General features: G+C 49.7%; 11 protein-coding genes across 11 annotated transcripts; 6 read left to right on the top strand and 5 right to left on the bottom strand.

Annotated features, from left to right (window-relative positions):
- Positions 1–34: 34 nt before the first annotated feature.
- On the bottom strand, positions 35–797 carry FIESC28_05181 (uncharacterized protein; the record flags this gene model as incomplete). Its single annotated transcript, XM_031159328.1, has 2 exons — positions 35–140; positions 211–797. 2 exons carry the CDS (start codon positions 795–797, stop codon positions 35–37), a joined length of 693 nt encoding a protein of 230 aa, XP_031016566.1.
- Positions 798–2936: 2139 nt separating this feature from the next.
- Positions 2937–3794, top strand: FIESC28_05180 (uncharacterized protein; the record flags this gene model as incomplete). Its single annotated transcript, XM_031159327.1, has 1 exon — positions 2937–3794. The coding sequence occupies one exon, from the start codon at positions 2937–2939 to the stop codon at positions 3792–3794; it is 858 nt and encodes a 285-aa protein (XP_031016565.1).
- A 720-nt stretch (positions 3795–4514) lies between these two features.
- FIESC28_05179 (uncharacterized protein) lies at positions 4515–7382 on the top strand (the record flags this gene model as incomplete). The annotated part of the gene is made up of 4 exons (XM_031159326.1): positions 4515–4648; positions 4717–6979; positions 7024–7170; positions 7218–7382. The coding sequence occupies 4 exons, from the start codon at positions 4515–4517 to the stop codon at positions 7380–7382; spliced, it is 2709 nt and encodes a 902-aa protein (XP_031016564.1).
- A 1226-nt stretch (positions 7383–8608) lies between these two features.
- On the top strand, positions 8609–11379 carry FIESC28_05178 (uncharacterized protein; the record flags this gene model as incomplete). Its single annotated transcript, XM_031159325.1, has 2 exons — positions 8609–11140; positions 11194–11379. The coding sequence occupies 2 exons, from the start codon at positions 8609–8611 to the stop codon at positions 11377–11379; spliced, it is 2718 nt and encodes a 905-aa protein (XP_031016563.1).
- A 481-nt stretch (positions 11380–11860) lies between these two features.
- On the bottom strand, positions 11861–12425 carry FIESC28_05177 (uncharacterized protein; the record flags this gene model as incomplete). The annotated part of the gene is made up of 2 exons (XM_031159324.1): positions 11861–12329; positions 12379–12425. The coding sequence occupies 2 exons, from the start codon at positions 12423–12425 to the stop codon at positions 11861–11863; spliced, it is 516 nt and encodes a 171-aa protein (XP_031016562.1).
- A 1605-nt stretch (positions 12426–14030) lies between these two features.
- FIESC28_05176 (uncharacterized protein) lies at positions 14031–14646 on the top strand (the record flags this gene model as incomplete). The annotated part of the gene is made up of 2 exons (XM_031159323.1): positions 14031–14167; positions 14214–14646. 2 exons carry the CDS (start codon positions 14031–14033, stop codon positions 14644–14646), a joined length of 570 nt encoding a protein of 189 aa, XP_031016561.1.
- A 509-nt stretch (positions 14647–15155) lies between these two features.
- FIESC28_05175 (uncharacterized protein) lies at positions 15156–16868 on the bottom strand (the record flags this gene model as incomplete). The annotated part of the gene is made up of 2 exons (XM_031159322.1): positions 15156–15831; positions 15880–16868. 2 exons carry the CDS (start codon positions 16866–16868, stop codon positions 15156–15158), a joined length of 1665 nt encoding a protein of 554 aa, XP_031016560.1.
- Positions 16869–17166: 298 nt separating this feature from the next.
- Positions 17167–17856, top strand: FIESC28_05174 (uncharacterized protein; the record flags this gene model as incomplete). The annotated part of the gene is made up of 1 exon (XM_031159321.1): positions 17167–17856. One exon carries the CDS (start codon positions 17167–17169, stop codon positions 17854–17856), a length of 690 nt encoding a protein of 229 aa, XP_031016559.1.
- Positions 17857–18150: 294 nt separating this feature from the next.
- Positions 18151–18967, bottom strand: FIESC28_05173 (uncharacterized protein; the record flags this gene model as incomplete). Its single annotated transcript, XM_031159320.1, has 2 exons — positions 18151–18734; positions 18862–18967. 2 exons carry the CDS (start codon positions 18965–18967, stop codon positions 18151–18153), a joined length of 690 nt encoding a protein of 229 aa, XP_031016558.1.
- A 934-nt stretch (positions 18968–19901) lies between these two features.
- Positions 19902–21427, top strand: FIESC28_05172 (uncharacterized protein; the record flags this gene model as incomplete). The annotated part of the gene is made up of 4 exons (XM_031159319.1): positions 19902–19976; positions 20052–20123; positions 20181–20666; positions 20876–21427. 4 exons carry the CDS (start codon positions 19902–19904, stop codon positions 21425–21427), a joined length of 1185 nt encoding a protein of 394 aa, XP_031016557.1.
- Positions 21428–22602: 1175 nt separating this feature from the next.
- Positions 22603–24396, bottom strand: FIESC28_05171 (uncharacterized protein; the record flags this gene model as incomplete). The annotated part of the gene is made up of 2 exons (XM_031159318.1): positions 22603–24334; positions 24389–24396. 2 exons carry the CDS (start codon positions 24394–24396, stop codon positions 22603–22605), a joined length of 1740 nt encoding a protein of 579 aa, XP_031016556.1.
- Between the last annotated feature and the right edge of the window lie 1915 nt (positions 24397–26311).

Here is a 26311-nt window from a genome sequence, read left to right as displayed (position 1 = left end):
AAGTCGATGGCACTTTGCTATATTTATCAGGCCTCTATGACAAGTCTAGACGAAGAAGCTTGCCCTTCCAAGTCGTCCCATCTTTGTAATCATGATCTTGAAAGCTGGCCACAATCTGAAAGCCCCTGTCGACGTAATATCTGCCACTGATTAGCGAAGTCCCGAATACGTGAATATGCATCGACCAAGGGGGTGATTAGGGTAACATACTGTACCAATTGTCCATTGCCTCCATCCCAACAGTCGATCCAGATTGTTTTCCAGCCCTTCTCAAGAGCATACTCCTTCACCTTTGCAAGAAGCGCAGCGCCAGCACCTCGGCGTTGATCACCAACTCGGTGATCAGCGACAAGATACTTCAAGAAGACGAAGTTGCCCTTCTCCGACGCTGGTCCGACATGTTCCTTCAAGCTATCTGTTTCTTTGAGATAATCCACAAACTGTTCATCCAGGATCCAGACAAGCCCAACGGACAGAAAAGTCTTTCCATTCTCATCGACACGTCGAGCAAGACTGCTGTCTGCGGTGGACCCTGAACTGGCTTGGTCATCCTCAACCTCGGCAATGAACAATCTTATGGGTTCACCCGTTCCTGTCTTGCGGAAAGTATCTGACTTTGCCACTGTATCGTGAATACGTTGGACAACGCCTTCTTTCTTCGAGAAAGGTTCAGTCCCCCATTGTTCAGAGTTTCCGGTAGCCACCAGATGAGGTATTGTTGAGTCGAATGCGTCAAGAATGAACTGAGCATCGTTCAACGACGCATCAGCATCCCGAATAGAGAATGATTTCGACATGATCTCGATGATGTCCTTATTGGCTTTCAAGCGTTGAATAGACGGGCGAAACGGGGCTATTGTGAATAACTCCGAGCAATAGGCACAAGAGTGTAGATCGTTGAGTTTGCGGCTTTAGAATATGTCAGCAATGCTTCAAGAACCACAACCGATTGCGCTAGCAGGGGTTATTATCCTTGAAGATTCCATGCGGCGTTCCAGAAGAAAAGAGTGTCGACCCTACATAGACAGCTTTTGTTGGTTCGACCGAGAATCTGAAGACCTTTACTTCCCGGGAACCTGCAAGTATCGTACGACTCAAGGCGTCAACAGATAGAGGTAGCTACTGTAGTTAGTGTGGAGACTCGAGATTAAGTATTGAGACAAGATCTGTATTTGTATATTCGCTGTAGATAATCTGGGATATATGCCGAAGTAAAATTTCTTGACTTTCCAAGTTTATGGCAAGATATCCACCTCCCACAAGAAAGGGAATCCCTACTATCCTGCCAACTTGGCATGTCACTTTGCAACAAGTTCAGGGCCTGTTCATCAGGGCCTACGAACAAGATTGACCTGTTCGATGTCTTCCATTGACCGACGTGGTCAAGAAGACGGGCATATACGAGCTATCTGTTTGTTTAGAAATGGATTCTGTAATCTGTGTATTGTCTCTTACGGACCTATGTTTTCACCACAGATGTTGAACAGCAATGATAAGTTTCCTAGTTTTCTCATTGCCAGATCCACAAGTTGATGCCACGCCGGGAAGCGCAAGTACTGGTGTTTTTAGGCCCGGCAACATGACTCGGCGCATACTACATGATACCTAAGCTATCATGTCGCGATGCGAAAATAGTGGGGGCTAGTTGTAGCAAGTGGTTTGGAAGCCGGAGACGATCACACTTTGCAGTGTCGGGAAGTTGATCAAGCATCCTGAAGGAATGAGTTTGAGGTCAGACATCTTTTCCACCAGGCCTCAGAAAGAACCTCGATAAGCCATCGTCCAGAGAGTTAGTTGCGAAGGATAACATAGCTGTAGCAAGGACTATCGTTCGTCTTTCCGGGTGATCTTGAGACTAGCCCATACCTACTTTGGTTCGGGTAGGCCAACGATCGCTCAGATAAATTCATAGACAAAGAAACGTCACCCAACCACATCTTGCGAGTCTGGCTCTGAGACTGCGGTTGATCAACCAGAATTTTTCTGGTGCGCGTTTCTTTGTTAGTGCGCACCACGGTATAAGCGGTGATCAGTCCGCCGTAAAGGAAAGGAACAGCGTCCCAGTCCAAGCTCGCCGTTCGGGGTTTTTGGTTTGGGGGGCGTGTTAGTGGTGGGTTCCTGATGCAATCGCAGGATCGCGGGTCGCAATCCGCAAAGATACGGACGGACAACCACTCTTTTTTGTATCTCCACTCCCGATGTTAGTAAACGACCGAGTCGCTGCAAGCGCAACAAAAACTCTGCAATACCTTGGCGGTCAGTGAAGGTTTGAGGCAGAGAAAGAAGCGAATGCAGAAAAGACTACGCTCAAGGTGAACCCAAGAGATGAAGGAGCCCATTTGTTCGATGTTTCGACGTGGCGCACAGAGATAGCTACCCCACGAAAACGAGGCCAGTGATAAGTGTGGCAGTGGTCAGTAGTTGGCCCAATGGTGGGTAATAGACGGGGTTTCTTCCGGGAACGAAAGGAGGAAAAACACGAATCGGTTGAAATACGTGCTGGAAGTCACTTAATCAACCTGCATCTGTGCTGATTCGACAGGGACGAGTCTGTGTTTGGGTCGTCAAGGTCCGGGGAGTGGGCACCTTGATGGACGGATCCTACGACTCGCTGATCAGTCTGTGGTACAGAAATAATACAAATGTCTGTCAAGTCTTCGCTGCATCATAGCATCTTGTTGAATCGTCTTTGTCAGTTCATTGGAATTGAGAATAGCTGCCTCTGACGTGAGATCCCTCCCATTGCTCATCATTGTCCATCATTGTGTTAGTGAGTTGTCGACACCACCAACTAGTCCAACCACTCACTAGAGCCTGACATCACCGAGTCATCTGCTCAAAACGAGTACCTTTCAAACAGAGATTTCTTTTTTGGTCTTTGCCCATCCTCGATTCCCTCACTCTGATCCCGAATATTATCTGCAATCTCAATCACCATGGCTGAAGAACCGGCACTCCTGCGGATTCCCCCAGAGATTCGCATGTTGATATACGACTATCTTCTCGACAATGGCGGGACGAAGGACATTTCAATCCGCAACCAGTCGAGGTCCGAGTATGAAGCGCTCCGTTCGAGAACGAAACGTTCAGTGTACAACATAATGGAGCGAAGTATCGCAAAGAAGTCGTACGAAACCACGTATTGCGCCGAGCCCGAACCACGCCGATCGATGGACGTAGCTATCATGCACATCAATCGCAAGATTCGAGAGGAAGCGTCCCACTTCTTGTACACAAAACATGCCTTCCACTTTGGAGATGATCTTGAGGCTGTAGTGCCGTTCTTCGCCGACAAGACGCCACGCACTAGAGACCTAGTTCGCGAGATCAGCCTTTACAAGCGCAGTCCAACAAATGCCATTGAGCCAGATTCTTGCGACTGGTCCTCAGTTTGTCGTTCGCTGCGAAATCTGCAGAGCTTGGACAGATTGACGCTTGTCATTGAAGGCGCTCGGCCACGAGGATCATGGGACGGCCCGCAGAGCTTGACGGTGTCAGATTTTCGGTTATTATATTCGACTCGTCATGAGAGTTTGGGATGGGCGCGGGAGCTGGCCTCAATTGGGACAATCAGAGAGGTGGTGATCGTTGCAGACATTCACAACCTGCCAAATCCCGAGTCGAACATGATGCTGGTCCTTGCTGCATTTTCTTCGTCGATCGAAACATCGTTGGTGGACTTCCTCCGTGATGATTTGGGTATTCCAGCCCGTATGGGACAACCACAATATTGTGGTGTGGGTGTTTTTGGTCGATCCAAGAAATGCCAACGCAATGGATGTTTACCAAGTTGAAGAATTGGAAAGACGGATTCTAGGTTCCAAAGAGAAGGTGTTAAGTTAGGTACAGCCGCTGGCCAGCGCAATATGATGGAATGCGAGGAGTTTGGTTGTTTTATGTCATGCCCGTTGCTGAGATTGGCGCATTGGAAAATCGCGATATTTGATACGATTTAATGATACAAAACTTGTTAGTGTCTAAAATGCTACTCACAACATTTAAGCATGGAGATTTGAGAATAAGTGAACATGAACATGAATATGAACATCCATGAATAGTGACATGGTCCTTACCTTCCCCTTCTGTGAGATTGACTTAGAGTAGATGCCTCACGTGACAAATCCTGCGGCGCAAGCAGCAAGGACGGCTTGAAATGGAGCTCTGGGTTATGGGTGGCTGGGATTGGAGCCCCTGCAGCCCAAAAGAAGTGCAGGTACAGCGCCATTATCCGCTGTCTCCAAGCAAGCTACAGCAGGTGTCTACCTTACGGATACAGCAAGGGCCCACCTCAACCCATTATCTCAGCCTCCCCCGTATCATCATCGCTCCCGTACCCGTTCTGCGCCTTGTATGCGGCGCAACCTCACTACAACCCGGAATCTCCATCCAACCTTTAATCTCGCCGCCGTATCCTCCGCGATTGCGTCTATAATCGTCGCATTCTTGTGAATTGCTAGGAGTTTGGCTTGCTTCGACCTACTCCAAGCTACCCCGCGGCCGCAGTTACCGACAAGATGGCCACGCCAGCTCCCCCCGAGGACCAAGCTCGTCTGCTTGAAGATGCCCTGGTTGCCGTGCGTCAGCAGACTTCGCTGATGCGCAAATGTCTCGATACTCCGGGCAAGCTAATGGATGCGCTCAAGTGCTGGTACGTCACAACAACGATGCGCGACATGATGGTCCAATCCCCTGAACAGTATCACTAACTCTTGATAGCTCGACCCTTGTTTCTGAGCTTCGCACCAGCAGCCTTGGTCCCAAACAATACTACGAGCTGTACATGTCTGTATTCGACGCATTGCGATACTTGTCCGTCCACCTTCGCGAAAACCACCCTGTCAACCACCTAGCCGACCTCTACGAGCTTGTTCAATATGCCGGTAATATCGTTCCACGATTATATCTCATGATCACCGTGGGAACCGCTTACATGGCCATTGAGGATGCGCCCGTCAAGGAGCTCATGAAAGACATGATGGATATGAGCCGAGGTGTTCAGCATCCTATTCGTGGACTCTTCCTTCGTTATTATCTTTCAGGTCAAGCGAGAGACTACTTGCCGACAACCGAGAGCGACGGTCCCGAAGGCAACATCAGCGATTCCATCAACTTTGTGCTCACGAATTTTGTTGAGATGAACAAGCTATGGGTTCGACTACAGCACCAAGGTCATTCGAGGGAGCGCGAGCAAAGGATTCGAGAGCGAAAGGAGCTGCAACTACTTGTCGGCAGCAACATTGTTCGCCTAAGTCAGCTTGTCGACCTCGAAACCTACAAGTCCAGTATTCTAGCGCCTTTGCTAGAGCAGGTGGTTCAATGTCGGGACGTTCTCGCCCAAGAGTATCTCCTTGAGGTGATTACGCAAGTTTTCCCAGACGAATTCCACCTGCACACATTGGACCAGTTCCTTGGGGCAGTCTCGCGCCTCAACCCTCACGTCAACGTCAAGGCTATTGTGATTGGCTTGATGGACCGATTATCCGAGTACGCCGAACGCGATGGACCTGAGAACAAGTCGGAGGATAGGGCTCAGATGGAGGCCGATGCTCTGGCGAAGCTGCTGGAGAAGGTTAATCTTCAGAAAGATACTCCCGCGGCCACACCTTCAGATTCTAAATCTCCTGAGGATAGCAAACCAGCCGATGCTTCTGAGTCTAGCGAGTCTTCCGAGGACACCAAGACTTCCGAAAGCGAGGATGAAACAACAGCCAAAGCCGAAGGGAATGATGGCGAAACCACTGGTGAGAGTAGTGCCGACGATTCCAGCACACTCGCCGAATCTACCCCTTCAGTGGCCGAGACAGAAGCAACGGCTGTCAATGGCCAAGGCTCCATCACAGACAAGGTCCAGCTCTACGAGGTGTTCTTTGCTCAGGTTAAGAACCTAGTTGAAGCCCAGCATCTCCCTGTGCCGGACATCATTGCTCTTCTGGTGTCACTTTGCAATCTTGCTCTCAACATTTATCCCGATAGACTTGACTATGTCGACCAGATTCTGGCTTACGCCAACACCAAGGTTCGGGAGAACATGAACAACGCTGATTTACACTCACCCCCCGCTCAGCAGAGCTTGCTTGCCCTGCTGCAAGCACCTCTTGACCATTATGTTTCTACATTTACTGCTTTGTCTCTTCCTACCTACGTTCCTCTTTTCCAGTCGCAATCATACCCCACTCGCCGCGCCGTTGCCGGTGGCGTTGCTCGCACTCTTCTCAAAAACCAAACTACGATCTCGACTACGGAACAGCTTGAGAATGTGTTGGAAGTGCTGAAAGTTCTCATTAAGGAGGGATCTCAAGCACCTCAAGGTTACCCCGGTGTTAGCCAAAGGCGCCCTGTGGAGACCGACGAGACGATGGAAGAGCAGGGATGGCTCGCAAGGATGGTGCACTTGCTGCAAGCTGAGGATAACGACACTCAGTTTAAGCTACTTCAAATGACGAGAAAAGCGTACTCGGAAGGAAACGAGCGTATCCGTACAACTACACCTCCTCTTCTGACAGCATGTATGAAGCTGGCAAGGAAGTTCAAGAAGCGAGAGCACTTCGACGACAACTGGGAGACGCAGAGCAACGCCCTGTTCAAGTTTATGCATTCTGCACTGAGTACGCTATACACGCGTGTCAACAGCTCTGGCGCTGCCGAGATGGCGCTGCGTCTATTTGCATCGGCTGGTCAAACAGCCGATCTGGTAGGTTTTGAAGAAGTTGCGTACGAATTCTTTGCGCAGGCTTTTACAGTGTATGAGGAGGCAGTCACAGACTCCAAAGCTCAATTCCAGGCAGTCTGTGTAATTGCGACTGCTCTTCACCAGACCCGCCACTTCGGCAAGGAGAACTACGATACACTCATTACCAAATGTGCACAGCACGGAAGCAAGTTGCTGCGCAAGCCTGATCAATGTCGCGCTGTGTACCTGGCTAGTCACCTGTGGTGGGCAACTCCCATTGTGGCCAATGGCGAATCCGAAGAGACAGAGGTATGTTTGTTCCACGCATTCAAGAGCTTAACTAACATGAACAGCTTTACCGCGATGGTAAGCGAGTGCTCGAATGTCTTCAGCGAGCTCTTCGGGTGGCGGATTCTTGCATGGAGACGGCCACATCGATTGAGCTCTTTGTTGAGATCCTAGACCGTTACGTGTATTACTTCGACCAGCAGAACGAATCAGTGAGTTTTAGTGAACGAATCCTAAAATCAATTGCTAACTCGTGCAGGTTACAACCAAGTATCTTAATGGACTTATTGAGCTCATTCATTCCAACCTGGCGGGCAACCAACAGGACTCTGCGTCAGTTGAAAACAGCCGCCGACACTTCAACCAGACCTTGGAGAATATTCGCAGTCGACAGTACGAGGGTATTGTGTTGACCCCGAACTGAGGTCTGGTTGGCAGCGAAAGAGGTCAAGAGAAGGCGAATGAGTAGCATAGCGATAGATAATGTTTAGCCTGCATGTATTGTCGAAGGAGCAGGCAGTTGTATATATGTAACTTTTGCCCCAAGATTGATCATAAGCCGCGGTGACGTTACTTACATAGGTTCGTGAGTCTTTGTGACAGTGGAGGTTGAGTTCAGGGGTACGAAGCAGCCAATCCGGAGAGGGTCCATACCTACGAGTTATTGGTACAGTACTCCGTAGTCTAGATCGGTCTCCATATTGAATTAAGAGATGGGGCTCTGGCTATTCTTGGACTGCAGTTCATTTATCGTAGAATTTGAATTTAATGTACGCTAAGAATGAGATGACCTGGCTGCAACTCTACAGCTTGTTCAAGGTCCAGATACGCGCATCACCTCCCTCTCCCAGTTAGGCTGTCTCCTTTATCCCAGCTTTTGTGGGGTAATCCTGGTGGCGTGCATGGGCGAATTCAGGAGACTTTTGAGCTTCTTTGGATGCCTCTCAAACCGAGTGTCAAGTGTCAGAACATGTTTCATATCAAAATTTGACCAAATAATAAAGATTATAGAGATTGATCAAGTCAAATATGATGGTGTTGAAAAGGAAAGATCTCATGCTCTCAACAAAAAATAAATAGAAGCCAAGGCTTGCCAAGTATGGCAGTCTTAACTCAGCCACTTTAAGACTCGACCAACCCGTAGAGGAACGCCCTCAGTCTCAGGCTCACGCTCAGGTCAGGTCCGTACTAACCGGCGGGTTATAGTGGGCTCCGGTCCCTTACGTGGACACTCCGTTCGCCATCATCCCCCGTCGCGATCGTCTGGTATAGTAATCGTCCTTTGACTTTAACTAATCATCTCAACCTATACTGTCTTATTTTTCCTTTCTTGCCAATCAACTCCATCGACTAACCCGTTGAACCGGGGCATTTGTCTTCTGAGCTCTTGTTTGGCGATGCGCTTCTGGCGTCCGGCTCTTGCTCTTGTCTCTCTTTCTTGACGCTCCTTTCGTACTGGACCTGATCCATCCTAATTGCTTCCTATCGTATCGATCGATCGACTTTCAATCCACTCCTTTATCTCAACCTCACAGCAACATCGAATGGCCCTGTTTATGCCGATTCCATTATAACCTTTCCAAGACAAAGCTTCAATCGGATTGAATATACGACAACCGAGGGCGCGGTTAGCGCTCATACATTATCAACATGCCTTCGGAAAAGGCTCCTTTCTATGATCCTATACCTCCCACATACGACCAGGCCGTGGCCAGCGGTAGTCGCTATGACCCCGACGACTGGTCCCCTGCTCCAAGATCTCCGACTAACGAGCGAAATGCAACCGAAGCCGAATCCCAAGGTCTCTTACAGCACTCAAGTGCTGCCAGCTCTTCACGCAGACCCGACGGTTATCGACCACCAACAGTAGAAACCGACGATGAGGACAGTTTGTGGGCCAGTGACAGTGATAGCGATGACGAAGCCGCGCAGGTCCGACGTGAGATGCAGGAGATGGAGATCGAAGAACCCGACCGATCCCGAGGCTCCCAGTGGGGAAAACGAATAGGCTCATATCTAACTTTACCGGCTTGGAAATGGTCCTGGCGCCCAAGATTACCGCGATTGCGCATACGTCTACCTCAACGAGCTGATGCGCCAGCGTCCGAAAACGCCGAGACTGCTACGGGTGAGAATGAGGAGACGCCAAGCCAGACAACGCGGAGGTGGAGTATACCCAAGTTCGACAAGACAGTCGTTATACTGTTTTGCGTGCGCATTCTGGCGCTCACGATTATACTGGGATTCTTCTATCTGCTTTTCGCCAGCGATATGTTCGGAGGTCTATCAGATCGTCTTGGGGGCGGGTTCCGATTTAATCCTGAGGATCTCAAAGCCCACCTACTGCGTACTGTCGATCCCATGAGGATGCGCGCCTCCGTTCAACACTTTTCGAACTATGCCCATATCGCCGGTACCGAAGGCGACTACGCGACTGCTCTGGATGTCCAGGCCATGTTTGGTCGAGCTATGCTGGATGAGGTGATGATGGACGAGTACAAGGTTTATATCAACTATCCCCGCAAGGACGGTCGTGCGGTGCAAATAATGGACGAAAAGGATCTGAAGAAGGCCATATGGACAGCCAAGCTAGAGGAGGAGGAAGTTGGTGGCGAGACAGCAGGCCGGCAAACATATGCCTTTCACGGATACTCCAAGTCGGGTGACGTCAAGGGACCACTCATTTATGCCAACTACGGTTCACGAGAGGATTTCGAGTATCTCGTGAGTAAGGGAGTTAATGTTACAGGAGCTATTGCGCTGGTACGAAATGGTGGTTCTCTGGATAACCAAGGTCTCAAGGTCAAGGCTGCGGAGCTTGCAGGTTTCGCTGGCTGTCTGACTTACTCCGACCCGGCTGATGACGGATTTAAGAAGGGTGCTGTTGCGCCTGAAGGACTGTACATGCCCGCCGACGGCATTCAAAGAGGTTCCGTAGGTCTCACAAACTGGGCCATCGGTGATCCTTTGTCCCCTGGTTATGGTAGCAAAGGAGATCAGCGAATTACTCTCGACAAGGCCAATGGGCTCGTTGGTATTCCCAGTCTTCCATTGGCATGGAGAGACGCCAAGATTTTGCTTCAACACCTCAAGGGATATGGCAAAAAGGTACCAAACAAATGGGAAGGTGGTGTTCCAGATATCGAGTGGTGGACTGGCGGCAACAAATCTCCAATTGTGCGATTGAAGAACGAGCAAGATGAGGATCCTATGCACACTATCTGGAACGTCTATGGTCGGATCAATGGCATGGAGCAAACATCCAAGTCTATTATCATCGGCAACCAGCGTGATTCCTGGGCTTTTGGTGCGACTGACCCCCATTCAGGCACCGCCGTTATGATCGAGATGGCCAGAATCTTTGGAGACCTCGTACAGCGAGGCTGGAGACCCCTGAGAACCATCGAGTTCATGTCATGGGATGCGTCTGCTTACAACCTGATCGGCTCAACAGAGTACGTCGAACACAACTCAGATGCCCTGCGCGACAATGCTTTTGCCTACATCAACCTCGATGCAGCTGTTGTTGGCAACGAATTGCACGCCTCCGGATCGCCCGTCTTCCAAAAGGCTCTTCTGCACGCTCTAGGCAGAGTTATCGACCCTAGTACTAATGCTACTTTGAAGGAGCTTTGGGACCAGAGCCACGCCGAACTTAAACAGCCCGAAGGAAGGGGCAACCATCTCCCATTCCAGGACATTTCAGGAACTAGCTCGCTCGACCTGGCGTTCAGGGGAAGCCAGGTCCCTCATCATTCAAGCTACGACAAGATTAACTTGGTGGACAACCTGATCGATCCCGATTTCAAGTATCATGGTGCTATGGGACAAGTGATGGCTCTTCTCATTCTTGACATGGCAGACCGACCTATCATGCCATTTGACATGGGCTGGTATGCGCAGAGACTAGGTCAATGGGTGAAAGAGCTCGAGAAGTGGGCTATCAAGCGCTTAGGAGGTCAACCCAAGGGTGAGACAGACGCTTTCAAGGAGCTCAAGGAAGCTGTACAGCTCATTCAGCACAACGTTGCCACATTTGAAAAGTGGGAGATGGATTGGGATCGTGACGTTCTGGGCAATGGAGGCTGGGAGGCCAACGACATTGGCGCAACTCGATTAGCATACAACAACAAGATGGCCTATTTTGAGACGGCATTGCTGGACCTTGAAATCGGTGGCGGAGTAAGTCAAATTCATCTTCACCTGATCACGGATATCAAGCTGACCATTTATAGATCCCCAACCGCACACAGTTCAAGAGCGTCGTCTTTGGGCCAGAAGCATGGTCTAACGACGGAGCTGTCTTCCCTTCAATTCGGGACAGCATAGAAGGGGGGGATTGGAAAACCGCCAAGCCCATCGTTGCCAAGACGGCAGCACTTCTGCGCAAAGCAGCGTCGATTTTAGAGATGCAGCAATAAAGCACGTGTATGATTTCAACTGAGCAAGGATCCTCGATTTGTTTCTCTTTTCTTTTTTGTTGTTTCTCACTTCCTCCATTTGAGTCTTGGCGAGTACGCCGTTGTTCTTTTCTTTTACAGGATATACATAGTGGTTTCTCATTCGGGAACTGCGTGACAACTCTTCACGCACAAAAATGTACAGGAGGCATTGCACGGAGTTTGGTTACGTGGACCCTGCTTTTCATATATTGTTTTCTTGGGTAGGGTCAGGACTTGTTAAGACAACTCGTCGGAATAGAGTGATGGGCTGCCTGGCATTTATACCGGTAGATGGAATATTTCTTCTTTGTTATAGTTCATAGTAATGAAGGAATGCGAGTCACTCATGTGCCCTAATATGATCTATCATATGTTGCATAAGTTCACAGTGACAGAAGTGTTGGCTCCATGATTGCTGTATATCTCATATCCTGAGCTTGCGATGACTTCATTCCACCGCCTAAGCCTTTTGCGCCTCATAGTCTTGCACGGAAACCAGCTTTCCAACGACATTGTACTTCTCCAGGAATCTCTCCTCCCAACCCTGAAGCGCATCCATCTGCTCGGCATCCAATCCCTCAAGCTTGTCAAGGGGTCCATCAAGATCCTTGGTCAGCATATCCTCATCGAAGCTTCCACACGCAAGGCCTCGGCTTGCATCCCTGCCGGCAAAGTTGCTGTACGGACCACCGGGACCGTAGAAGTTGCGACCAGGAGTTACATCAAAAACGCGACCGCGCACGGCAAGGTAGACAGGGCGGTTCTCCTCGCCGTTGAAAGGGAAGAGAGTGTGGGGAGTGTAGGTTCGGAAGACAGTTGACGGAGTATCTCGAGGAAGCGAGGGTGGTGGCGATGAGCGCAGGAGGGCATAGGTTGTGTAGAGGACGGCGGAGAGGAGGACTATGTTGAGAGGAGTGAAGAATGAAGCACTGGGAGAGTTAGTGAGGTTCGGCCGCGATGGATTGATGGACAACGTACGTTTCTTGGCTGGCTTGCTGAGCCATATGACTCTCGACGTGATCCATGGTGTGAAGCAGTGATTGATCTCTAGATTGAAGAAGTTGCGCGGTGTTGTCGAGCAATGAAAGTGTCAGGTAATTTCTGCGATGTTAATTTGTAGATGTTGGTTGAAGATTGTCAAAAGCGAGGCCCAGTAGAGTTCCGAGCTTCCGGGGCTTCTCTGAGCTTCTCCCCCACTTTATGCTCCGGCTCCGTCTCAGCTTCGGCGGCAATTGAAGTGTCTCGGGAGTTAGGCAGTAGCCGGCCCAGGCAGCTAAGATGCATGAACCAACACTGATTAAGTGGTCTAAAAAGAAAATGCAACACCTTCTTTAGACTAGAGGTTTGGTGTATGAATGCACTAATTCTTTCGTTCAGTCTCCTTCAAGTCCATATCTCTTTGCAAGCTCCCACTCACAGCCCGCGCTCTTTTGATTCACTGGGCTTACTATACTTTTGGAAGGGTTGCAGAGGTCAACCAGTAACTAGGTATATAATCCGTGCTTCTCTATATTTATCTAGGAAAAGACCGAAAGCACCGAAGCTAAGATACATAAGTTCGGTGGATTCTTTTCTTCGTGCCTCGGTCACTTTTGGTAGGGGTTTAGCATTGGTCCAAGGTTTAAGCAGGGTCGCGATACAAACTTCCTGTCTATGTCCGCCAACTTTGAACAAATAACGTCTTACTCATTATAACGGGCTCAAAAGAAAAAGGAAGTCGAAGGACAAAAAAAGCAAAAGGAACTGGAGGCTGAGGGATTTGAACCCCCGGCCTTTCGCAAGCATTTGGAACAATGCAAAGCGAACGTGATACCCCTACACCAAGCCCCCGTTTCGTTGATGTTCGAGCGTCAAAGTAGCGTATAGATACCCTTGACATGGAGCTTGCAAGCACTTTTTTCAAGAGCCTTATAAGTTCATCGGACATACAGTTAGTTTGGTGAAAGAATGATACTTGAGATAGCGTTTAATTGAATTCCTTGGTCTGTCTTGAAGTTTCCTAGTCAATCCTTTTGCTTCTCTATGCTGGACACGAAGCGGACGTCTATCACGAATACCTAGGTAGGTTCCTACCTACCTAGGCAGTTAGAATATCAATAAGGTCGATGACTTTTTCAAGCAAACTTGACAAGACGATCCCAAGAATCAAGGACTTACAAATAATTAAGTAAAAGCTTACATGGCAAAACACTACTTCTGTTACTGTGGCGTACAAAATTTAACGCGAGAGCATAGACTCAAAAGAACCCATTCATTTACTACAACGCTTCGTGTAAGTCAAGTCAAGAAAGCCCGGGCAGGCGGTGCATTGCACCTGTAACCTTAAAATGGCACTTACAAGGTAGTTCCAAGGCCATTCATTTGTTTAAGGTTGCCTCTTTCTATGCCAGGCGCAACTTCTCTGTATTCAGCCTCATGGTTGTCCCGTGAGTCAACGGCGAAAGACTCATCCTCAGCCGCAGCCTCCACTTCCGATTCACTGAATCACTGTCGCACCTTCCCCGAAGGTTTGAACGATATTCACTTATAAACATAACATGGCACGGCATTGCCGCACTATCTTCTTTCCTCGTAATCCTTTCTCCGCTTTCACATATCCTCACAACCTTTCCAGAAAACTGTCAACAACAATGGCGTCCTCTCCTGATCCTGGTCCAGTGTACTTCTGGAAAGAGTCTGATCCAGAGGTCGGTTACCTATCACAATGGTACTACTGCCCTTTTCGCGATGACGGAGATGAAAAGATAACCTACAAAACTGCTGAGCAGTAAGTCCTCTGAAAGCGTTTCGAGATATGAACTAATAGTGTCAAGTTATATGATGTATCAGAAGGCTATTCTTTTCAAAGACCATGACACAGGTCTCGAGATCCTCAAAGCAGGTCATCCGCGAAAAGTAAAGTCCCTAGGCCGCCGAGTCAAGAATTTTGATGAAGCGAAGTGGCTTAAGCATCGTTGCGAGATCGTACGACGAGGAAACATTCTCAAATTCACCCGTGCTGTCACGGAAGAAGGGTACAAGAAGGGCACACCGGACGGCGATCCTCTTGAAGGATCATTGCTCGATACACTGCTTGGTACAGGTGACAGAGAACTTGTCGAGGCTAGTCCGTTTGATCCTATTTGGGGCATTGGGTTTAAAGCCGCTGACGCAGAAGGTGCACGAGGGTCTTGGGGGCAGAATTTGCTAGGCAAGGAATTGATGGAGGTGAGAAGCCGATTGCAAAACAAGGGAACTCAAGAATAGGTGTAGATCGTTCTATCTTTCACGGCAAGTCGAAACACTTGGCCCGGGACTGATTCAAGCATGCTTTCAGGCGAATTGCCTATCGCTCTAATAGATTGGAATGGCCTCAAATACAAAGGCAACTTTTGAACCTGTCTATAGTCCATGTTCCTCCCACCGCTGATAATGCCCAGCCCAATGCCCCTTTTCCCTTCGGTAATCATACATACAAAAGCCTCGTTTCGAGGCAAGCAGAGCGGCGTGTTAGTCATTTTGTTTTTGCTGATAAACAGCCCCAGATCCATTCTCCAAAAAATGCTGGTTTTGTGGTGTTATGTTGTGTTGTGTTGTGGTATTGATGTTGTCTTCGTGTCGAGAGTCCGCCCTGGTATTTTCACATGATAGAACATATTGTACAGTTATTAAAACACATTAGGCGATGCTCCCTTGCTCGCCCGTCCTCCTATCTTTCAGGTATCCAACAAATGCAGATTCCAACCCCTGACGCCGCGTTGTAATGATCGTGCTTTTTAGTACCAGTCTCGTCCGCTCTTCTGCATCTCAATCAGACGCCAGCCCCGTGTCTCAGGGTTGTTGACGTCCTCGGGTACTCGTGTGATACCAATGGCATAAGTAACGAGCTGAACCTTGTCCTCCATGCCGGCAGCAAGCTCGCTTGTCTTGGCGTTACGGTAGACGTGGACTTCCTGCGTGCGGCAGGTGACGATGAAGACTGGAACCTCACCGGGGTCAAGCATACGCGCTCGCAGAATGTCAACATTTCGGATATCCAAGATCTTTCCGTCAGACTTCATGCCAGCCTGAAGGTATTGCTTGGTCAAGGCCTCGTACACGGAGTACTGGGCAGCAGAGAGCCACAGCTTCAGGGTCTCGGTCTCACCCTTAACGTAGGCATCCAGAACCTCAGGGAGGATGTACTCGCGGAGTTCCTGGAGGAAAGGCTCCGTCTGGAAATTGGGGTCCATAGATCGGAACTTCTTGATAACCATGGCAGTCTCGTTCTCGGCAAAGAAGCCTCCAATGCGGTCGGTGATGCTTCGAGCGGTCGAGACCAGAGGGTTCTCAGACTCTTCGTACTTGCCCCTCAAGCTGAAAAGTCCTTGAACGTATTTGTTCTGGTCGCGGAAATCTCTCCAGGCCTCCTTCCAAGCAGCATCTTTGTGAAGGGTCACGCTAGTGCCAGCGCTACTTTCTGTTAGAACAATACGAATGATAGAGAGGAAATATACTTACTTGATGTCCTCTTCCATGACTTCAGGGGACTTGTAACCCCGCTGCTTGTCGAGAGCCTCTCGGCGCTTCCGTCGCTCCTCTTTCTCGACCCAGCCACCATACCGGGAAGAGCTGCCATCGTCAATGACATTCTTGACGTTCTTGTAGGCCTCTGTGTTTCGGATAGGCTGAGTAGCCTTATCCACGGCGTCTCCAGTGACATTGGCGGCTTTTCGCACACCCTTAACAACTGAAGTATCCCAAGTCCAAGAAGCACCCTTGCCAATGGCACCTGCAGTTGCTTTGGCACCCTTTCCGAGGGTTGAGGACACAGCACCGGTAGACTTCTCGTAAGCTTCACGAGCACGTCGCACACCCTCGCTCTCGGCGAATTGGTTAGCGGATGCTGCAATCTGCTTTGTAGACTCATTCCACTCTTGGGACTTTTGGAACTCGGTGTTCATGGTCTCCATGAACACCTGCCAAGGGGTCTTATCACCGTGGGGAGGTGGGGGAGGGGCGTCCTCTTTCTTTTTGTCCTTGCCCTCACCTTCGCCCTCACCATCTTCCTTTTCCTTTCCTTCCTTTTCGCCGTTCTCGCCCTCCTCGGTCTTCTTGGACTGCTCCTCCTCAGGCTTCTCGGTCTTAGCCTCGGACTCGGCGTCCGTGGGCTTTTGTTCCTTTGCGTCGGTGGGGGGGGTAGTTGAAGCCTTCTGCTCGGTTTGAGGCTTCTCTTGGTGTAAGTGGCTAGAGAGGTGGAAGAGGCGGGATTGCGCTGTGTAAGTGGGGGTGTAGCGAAGCTCGGCGGGCACAAAGGAAGACCTCAAGGGAGGTCGAACAGATCCGGAGAGCATTGAGCTCTGTGTCGTAGCGCCATTACGAGAGGCGTTCTGAGAGAGCTGGGATGCTAATCTGCGATATGCGGGAGATCTACCAGCAGATGAGACATGAGCAGAAGCCCGCGACAGGGCAAGCTCCAAGGAGGCCGTCTTTCTTGCGAGGGAATTCATTATTGCAACAACACAAGCAGACAAAGAAACCCTCCAGAGAAGAACGGAGTGTGGATATGGAATATGGATGGACGGTGGAAGGTGGTGGAATTCCCGGACGAAATTTTGGTTTGCGATCTCGGTCCGGGGGCGGAAAGTCAAGGAAGGCAAGCACCGAGGCGGCAAAGCCTCGGTAGAAATTTCAATCGGGTCCCCGTTCGTGGGGGAGCTACCGACCGCGAGTAAAAATTGCCAGAGGCAGATCATTTGAGATCCAATCCAATTCTATTGCAAGTCCACGACAGGCAATGCGCACAAGATGAGTCGCACATTGTCGAGCCGCCTCGCGGCAAAGTCGCTTTTCCAATGTCCTCGAGTCACCCTCCAATCTATCCGATCGATCTCGCAAACGACTCCTGTCCGCGATGACAAGCCTAAGAGCCGACCCAGCACCGCTTCGATCCTGGAGAGCATCTATGGCCCACAAGAAACAACCAAGACGGAGTCTACTCCCAACAATAGTGCCATGGCCAACCTATCCCAGAGTCTTGTCTTCAAGACACTCGACCAGACCAACATTGATACGAGCGCCTTGAACAGAAGATCGAATCGCAAGGCACAGGCAAAGGAGGACGACCTTGAGCCTTACCACTTCCACATCTACTCTCACAAGCACAACACTCACATTACTTGCACCAAGCCCGACCGAGGCCCCATCATTTCCCTTTCGGCTGGCAACATTGGATTCCGCAAGTCTCGTCGTGGTACTTTCGATGCCGCCTACTCTCTTACCAAGTATGTCCTAGAGCGATTAATCCATACCGGCTGGCCGATCAAAATGAACCGATTGGAGGTTGTGATGCGAGGTTTTGGCCAGGGACGAGAAGCCGCTCTCAAGGTCTTGATGAGCCCCGAGGGCAAGGTCTTGCGAGACAAGATTGTGCGTGTGGCCGATTCAACAAGAATCAAGTTCGGTGGTACCAGGAGTGAGAAGCCCAGACGTCTGTAAGCCACATGGAAGTTTGGAATTGCGTTGGAATTTGGACACTTTTTGGGGATATGTTCATGCCAGAATATCACTTCACCACAGAGGGTTACGAAAGTGAATGTACTATACTCTGTACGACATGTACTATACAAATGAACAAAAAACAGCTTGCTTTGATTTGCAAGTTCCCAAAAGAACGATCTGCTCTGAAGTATCAAACCACTGGTATCGTACTAACCTGATCGACCTGCCGGCTAACTCCAAACTCCGCTAAAGAAAAAGAAGAAAAAAATATGCACCTTGGTTTACAATCTATCATCGCAGAGCCCTCTCGGCAGGAGGTAGACGTCGTCCGGCGGTATCGCGGAGCGCTTGCTTACCCTTACCACTGCCGCCGCGTCTCCTCTCATCCTCGGAATTCCAATCGTCATCCCCACTGTCATCGTTGCTATCGGTCAGCAAATGAGGGTTCGATGCTTTGAGCATGCCTGTGTTCTCGTTCGAATTGTCATAGTCATCCAGCAGCGCGCCTTCACTCGTATCATACTCTGGTGGTTCAATCCACTCTCGAGGAACGACGCAGGGCAGTGCGACACCAATACTAGCAGCACGATTCAACCACCCTGGGCCTGATTGTCCTGTAAGCCGCTTGCATAGGTATGAGGTGAAATGGTTGCAGTTCTTGGTGAGGAGATTGTACGATGTGCCAAGAAACTCGTCGGAAGCAGCTCGGAGAGTCGCTTCAATTTCTTGCTCGGTCGCAAGAGTGAATCCGTGAAGGATCTCGCATCGGAATGTGCCTCCAGGCGGTTCGGTCCTAGGTTTTGTCCAGTACACGCCAGTGAGGCCCCGCTTGTCATGTCCACCATATGCGTATTCCTTTCCGTTGATTACGACGCCTGAATGTAGAAGTGAAGCGCCTACTGTCCATAGTACTGATGATAACCGGCCAGGCTGCCCAAGCCGCGCAAATCAGTATCTTCGTCATGAAGGGAAGCTAGTATGAGAGAATATGACGGGGCTTACTTACCGGCAATAGATCATAAACATGAATGGTAATCTCAGTCTTGGACAGAGATAGTGTCGAACGGTGAGATCTGCTCACTGAAGAGCTCTTCTTGGGACGAGGCATTCTGACCGTTACAATATTGCGAAATGCGACGTCAAAAGTCGCTCGAAGCTTTGGGGTTCGCAGCTGATGGGTTGGAGCGGGGCTGGGGAAATGGTGGGCTAATATCCTATCCTTGATGTATGCTATTTCAGGTAGGTCTCAGGTAAACATAGGCGAGGGTCGAGGGTCTGGTCACGGCAAACAATCCTGGGAACAAAGAAGTGATGGATTGTTCTAACTCCAAAGGTTGATGAATAGAACAAGAGGTAAGGGAAATACAGAAAGGAAGCGGAGAGTTCGGGCCGTGTTAGTTAGGTAGGTTTGTTCCTTTAAAGATCAGAAGCCGCGGTCTCGGCGAAGGTCCAAAATCAATCCTCTGAGCTCATGCATTTCCAAAGACGGCCGCCTAAAACGACATGCGTTCGTTCTGTGACATGCCGATACCGTTACTGTGCCTGTCCACTGGATCCAGGGTCTCGCTGCGCAGGCGCACGGGCGGTCGGGATCAGTGGGCTGTACCTGCCTGCCAAGCTGTTTTCGTCAGCCAATGACGTTATGCTGGAATTCCAGTCGGACTAATAGCTTCACCGATGAACCGAAATCTTGGCACGGCCCAACCTCTCTAAACCCAGCAAGGTGGGGTCACGAACAAATTCTCATCTCATTTTCCCAAGCTCCGTCGCAAAATAAAAAGAGAAATATTTTCTCTCTTCCTCAAACTCTTTTCTCTTCCCTTTTCCTTCGTCGCCGCTCTCGCACTCGAAAGCCGTCCAGGTTGGCTAGCTGCCAACCTAAGTTCTTCAACACGAAGTCATTCACATCGTCTCTCTTCTTCGCTTCTTGTTCTCCTCTTGCACCCCGCGCAGCCAGCTCTGCAGCTCTTGGATCCGTTCCATTCACGCGCTCCGGCCTAGTCTTCTTTGTTCAACATCGAAACTACGCCAAGTCAAGAAAGATGCCTCCCAAGAAGCAAGTCGTTGAGGAGAAGATCCCTCTGGGCAGGCCTGGAAACAACTTGAAGAGTGGTATTGTGCGTCACCACCTCTCTGGCTAGCCCTGAGGGTTATGCCATGACATGCAAGCCATGTACTAACCGTACCTCCAGGTCGGTCTGGCAAACGTCGGCAAATCTACCCTCTTCCAGGCCATTACCAAGTCAAACCTCGGTAACCCAGCTGTATGAAGCCCCCTCGCCATCCGCCGTCTTTAGAATCGGGGTGCTGACAGCATCAAGAACTTCCCTTATGCCACAATCGACCCTGAGGAAGCCCGTGTCGTCGTTCCCGATGACCGGTTCGACTGGCTCGTCGAGAAGTACAAGCCCAAGTCGGTTGTTCCCGCCAACTTGACCGTCTACGATATTGCCGGTCTGACTCGCGGTTCATCCACCGGTGCCGGTCTTGGAAACGCTTTCTTGTCCCACATTCGCGCTGTCGATGCCATCTTCCAGGTCGTCCGTTGCTTCGATGACGCCGAGATCATTCACATTGAGGGTGACGTGAACCCCACCCGTGATCTTGACATCATCAGCGAGGAGCTCCGACTCAAGGATATCGAGTTCACTGAAAAGGCTCTCGAGAACCAGAAGAAGAAGACCCGTATGGGTGGTCAGAGTCTGGAGCAGAAGAAGGCCGTCCAAGACCAGAACACACTTGAAAAAGTTCTGGCCTGGCTTAACGATGGCAAGGACGTCCGCAAGGGCACCTGGGGCCCCAAGGAGGTAAGAAAACTTTTTTCTCTATTTTCACCACTCCCTGCTTTCCTGATGACAAAAGGCCATAAGGCCTGATCTAATCCCAGCTCGTCGAATGCCTCACCTAAACAACGCTTAGAGGCATAGTGAGATAAACTTTACTCTGATTGCAAACCTTCACATTCATCTTTTTGTTGAAAGATTTTGATTGAGCCTTCGCTGACTAGCTCATCTAGATCGAGGTCATCAACCCTCTCTTCCTCCTCACTGCCAAGCCCGTTGTCTACCTCGTCAACCTGTCTGAAAAGGACTTCATCCGCAAGAAGAACAAGCATCTTCCCAAGATTGTCGAGTGGATCAACGAGAATGCCAAGGGTGACCCTCTCATCCCCGTCTCCGTCTCTTACGAGTCCCGTCTTACTCAGTTCGAGACCGAGGCTGAGGCCAAGGAGGAGCAGAAGACCGTCGGTGCCGAGTCTGTTCTGCCCAAGGTTATTCTCCAGATGCGCAAGACCCTGCAGCTTGGCAGTTTCTTCACTGTTGGACCTGATGAGGTTCGACAGTGGACCATTCGCACTGGCACCAAGGCCCCTCAGGCCGCCGGTGTTATCCACAACGATTTCGAGAAGACCTTCATCCAGGCTCTCGTCTTCAACTACAACATCCTCAAGGAACTTGGTGATGAGTCCGAGGTCAAGGCCAAGGGCAAGATCATGACCAAGGGTAAGGAGTACGTCATGGAGGACGGTGATATTGTCCACTTCAAGGCTGGTGCTGCCAAGAGCTAAGCCTGCAATATCACTTCTGGTATTTAATTACATAGAAAAAAGTTAAATGCAACGATGTGACGAAGACATTTTTAATTTTCCCCTACTCATGTGAAGTCTTTCTGTGATGTAAACTGCTTTGAACTATGAATTGTCCTGCTGTGGTTTGTTCTGTGGAAGTAAATATTCATCAGGTGTGTGCTGTTACGTCTTGACTGTCAGTTCCTGTGCTTCATAATTAGTACAACTGTTGGAAACCCATGCTCAGCGTTGGCATTAGTGTCACCCGGTTGATCCAGCATCTACCCTAAAGATTGCAGACTGGTATCCTGGCGACGATACTGCAACGAAATGTAGAGCAATGGATTGTGTATTCTTTAGTTAATGATAATTGCCTTGCGCAGTAGCGATATCATAGTATAAAATCATTCCGGCCTGTAATCTCAACAAGAAGACATCATACTCACAAACACTTACGTCAACTTACATCCCTCCATCATGATCGCTTTTCTGGTGGGGTTGTGAGGGGCATTCAAACCCTGCACAAAAAGAAACAGCCCAGAGTCAACCAAGAATGACAAAAAGATACACTTCGACAAAAGATAAAATGCCCAAAAAAACAAAAATAGATATTCTAAGATTTGCAAAAAGAGATGATCCGCCTGAAAATCAACTTGACGTTTTGCCGTCAGCAAGACTCGAACTTGCGTTTTCAGTGCTTCGAAGAGCCACAAACTGATGTACTGACCCCTATACGATGACGGCCTTTATGATTGTTGAAAACTTTCTTCACGATTTAGTCTATATACCCTAACCGTCTACCACGGTTAAGGCATAACGCCTGCATCCTCTCCAACCACTTTGTCAATTGTGGCTTAAAAATGATGTAAATCAAAATGGCATGGCTTTTCGAAGCTATTGGCATTTATTCTCACATTGTTGTGCGGAAATCAACGATTGGGCTTCATCGGCACCATTCAAGAGACCAGATGACAATTTCTGTAGCCAAACTCTTGTCACAATTTCGCACTCAGTTATAGTCATTTTGAAGTGTTTTTCTTATTAGATACTAAACAAGTTACCAAGTCAAGAAGGGTGTTTCATTATCATCAAGTCTTTTCTTTTTCAATCATCCAATCGTCCGTTCATCTCGCGTAATCATAATCATCATCATGCTGCTAAGAGGCACCAGGCCCTTAGACACCACCATAACGAACTCCTCGCTTTCCAAGCTCCTTACGACCAATGGCATCCTCGGGCCATACCCATCCGCGGCTTCGCTTAGCCTCACGCTTCTCAGCGAGTTGCGGCTGAGGCATCCAAGAGTCTCGGGGCTGTGCCTTGCGGCGGGTTCCTTCAGCCGGTGCGCCGATCTCAGCTCGCCAGTGGGCGTTGCCAGCAGGAGTATCATCGGATGCAAGCTGGCAGAGACCCCAGAGGGCGAGGCATGCAGTGAGAGGAGTCTCCTGTGGCAAGGTTGAGGCGTCACTTTCGGGGGCAGAAGCGGCAAGTTGGACAGATGTAACCTCGAGATCTCCGAAGAAGGGAGTGTTGGCGGTGCCATTGCGAACAAGGACAAGTTCAATCTCAGTGAGGATGAAACCGTAGCGGCACCCGTGCTCGCGCATGGCATGATGGATAGCCGCGAGGCCACGGAGGTACTCAACACGCTTGATGTTGCCTTCAACGCGCATACCAGTGTTGAAGCGGTCGAAGCTGCGAACAAGACCGACAACCCGGGCAGTGGGCTTGCCACCGAACATAGCAGCTGCAGTGGTAGACTCGCCAGCAGCGTTGGCAACGAAGAGAAGGTCGTTCATGCCGGCTGTCTTAGGGGCCACTGAAAGGTGCAGAGGACGAGTGGAAGACATGGCCAGGGCTGAGTTCAGCTTGGGGAGGTAGTATGAGGCATAGATGGAGTGAAGTTGAGCCTCGGTCTCAGGGTGACGAGAAGTGAAGGTAGGCCGAGGAAGAAGAGGCGCAGGGACAGGGTTGGTGAGAAGGATTGAGGCACCAGGAAGAGAAAGAATGGCAGAAGCGTTGAAGGATGACCAAGAGCGAATGTTGCGGACATCCCACCAGAAGTGCTTGGTGGAGGCATCTCGCATGGGGAACGAGATGTGGCGGACAAGAGAGGCAGCTGGGTTGGTTGAGGTGAGGAAGCTCAGAAGGTTGGTGTTGGGAGTAGGGTCCGGAGTAGCAGCGAGGCTCAAAGGAGACTGAGCTCGAGAACTGTAGTCATAGGGAGCGAAGCCATAGTCATTTTGCTGCTGGGGAACAATGGGAGCGAACGAAGGCATCTGGCGGTAAGTTGGGTAGCCATAGCGGTCGATTGTTGTAGCATCAAGGCTGGAAGCACGTCGTGAGTGAGAAGGGCCAGAGATGTGAGTGGCAAAGTTGGCTGGAGAGGTAAGGAGTGATGCAGACAGGGAGTCATCCGGTTGGCTAGAGAAAGATGTGTTGACAGAAGCAATAGAGCCAGGAGTATCAAAGGTGATGCTGAGAGACTCTGGGTTTGTGTAGCTACGCGAGTGGCGAGAAGGGTTGGGAGCAGGAGGTGTCACCATGCGGTAGTTGCCACAAGGAGTAGGCGTGGGAGTTGCATCAATATCCTGGTCCTGAGAGCGGATCTTGGGGAGGAGAAGAGGTCCATGCTGACGAACAGCAGGAGAGGCTCGAGGAGGTGTCGTCAAACGAGAGCAGAGTGAGTCGTGATCTGAGTCGATGGAGACAGCAGAGTAGACGGAAGCTTTTGAAGAAGAGCGAGAGTGGCCAGAGATATGTCCAGCAGCAGAGGCTGAAGCTGAGGCGTATGCCATGTCAAGGAAAGCCTGGTCAAAGGGCAGAGATGACATGGCAGGAGGAGGACTTGGGCGCTCAATAGAGGCCGAAGGGAATGTGAAGTCGAAAGGCATGTCAACTGAAAGACTCCATAGTATGTTAGAGACATTGTATGATAGTATTGTTGGTTGGTTGACTTACGAGGACATGATGATGGATGTGTATTAGTGCTGTATGTCTATAATCGATGACAGGGGTCAGGGAGACCAGCTCCTTGGGATTGATGCTGAAACAGAGAGTATGGATCTCGTTATAGCAGCAAGGTCTCAAACCAGCGAGACTTTGTGCAAATAGTGCTGTGAAGCTTTTTGATCTGATAATTATGGGTTGATGGTAAGTGATGCCAGATCACGAACAACAAATAGAGAGAGGAGGAGGAGAGGATAATTATGCGAGGTCTAGGAGGATGATTGGTAAAAGACAGGCTGATGATGAAGTGGAAAAGTAGACCAGAGACCCAGGGAGAGGCCGTCTTCTTATGTTGTTGATGAACCATGGAGAGAAATGGTTGGCGATGGGCGACTGAGCTTGGGCTCCCCGGCATAGGACCCATCCGATCCACGGATTGCCACGCACGAAACAAGAAACATTTTCATTGGGAACACGCAAGAGAAGATTCTGAAACACGGTAAAAAAGAGAGTTGAGGTGGAAGAGGAAGAGAACGCGCTTGAAGATGGTTGAGGTGTAAGTTGTAGAGGATCTGATTGGTCAAATCGTATCGACACTGTAAGCGCTCTACTGTAACAACGCAGTGGTATAAGTGCGAGAAAGTCTGTAAAACTGTACTACCCCAGTCTCTACTCCCTGGAGGACATGATCCACGCCAAGGATAGTGCTTCTCGGCTTGGTCCCGTAGCTGCACAAGCCCGACCGCTGAATGGCCCAGCGCTTGTGACTCATTTTTAGATCCTGGACTCGGCATATTTTAGCACGGGAAACACCACAACGCGATAGATTTAGCAGCACGCGATTCTTTTATAGAGACCGTGTTCTAGATACTCTTTTATTTACTACCGCGTTTTGTACCAGTTCATCGTCAGGGACAACCATCCTCCAAAATTCAATGTCTTACAGGGTCAAGACCAGTCCCCCCATCTTCTAAATCTCAAACGTTCCCGTACAACAGCCCATACATTACATGGCATGGATAGTGAGATGACATTAGATGGGATGACATGACATGGCATGGATGTCATAGAGCCTCAGTCCCGGTCTCGGTCTCAGTCTCAGAATAGAAGCAGATTCTCTTACCGGGTTTCAGTGGCCTCGACCAAGCGATAACCGCCCGGCGTCTAATATTAATATACAGTACACACACAAACGGGCGCTTAACAGTAAAAATACCATACAATAGATAGTCTCTTCTTCGTATTAAAAAGCCCACTGTCGCACCATTCCTCCGCGGCTACGGAAATTTGCTCTTCGGTCCACCAAATTACTTGCTCTTTCACCTTGAATTCAACTTACACAGCCTCAACTCCCAAGAGACAAGACTTCAACTCTGATATTCTCGCGATCCTGGCTCTCTCTTCTCATTCGCTGCAAGGCACGCGCCAGGATCCCACGCGCCTTGAGCCAATCAGCATCACATCCACTCACGATCACGAAATTCCAACTTCTAAAAGAGAATGACTGGCTCTAGACTATGGAGAAGATTATGCAGTGTTGCAGCATCTCAACGTGGACGTGGAGTAGCCTTCTTTCTGCCTCTTCCCGTTTAGTGTTTCATGTTTCATTCTACAATTCTCCATCTCCAATCCTTGTCTTGACTCTTCGCCAAGCTTTGACTCCCTGGACTCTTTCAACACGTGCACCCCTGTCGCTCTTCCTCTCTGACTCTTCACTAGAGTTTAGAGTTACGTGTAGCATTGCGTTCTGTGCCTCTCCGTAATATACTTTGTCCACCGGGGTGGGTCACTTGCCCTTGAGTACCTGCTGTCACTTAACGACTCAAGGGGATCTTGATACCCTAGAGTCCGATGAATGGTTCAATGCTATTACACTGACAGTATCCAGATGAATAATGTTTTTGATCTTTTTAAAGTTCATGTTGATGTCTACAG

The sequence above is a fragment of the Fusarium coffeatum genome (genome assembly GCF_003316985.1).
Source record: "Fusarium coffeatum strain FIESC_28 chromosome Unknown BRIP53273_contig_112, whole genome shotgun sequence".
Lineage (NCBI taxonomy): Eukaryota > Fungi > Ascomycota > Sordariomycetes > Hypocreales > Nectriaceae > Fusarium > Fusarium coffeatum.
Note: the sequence above shows the minus strand (reverse complement) of the source record. Positions and strands in the feature narration are given on the sequence as shown.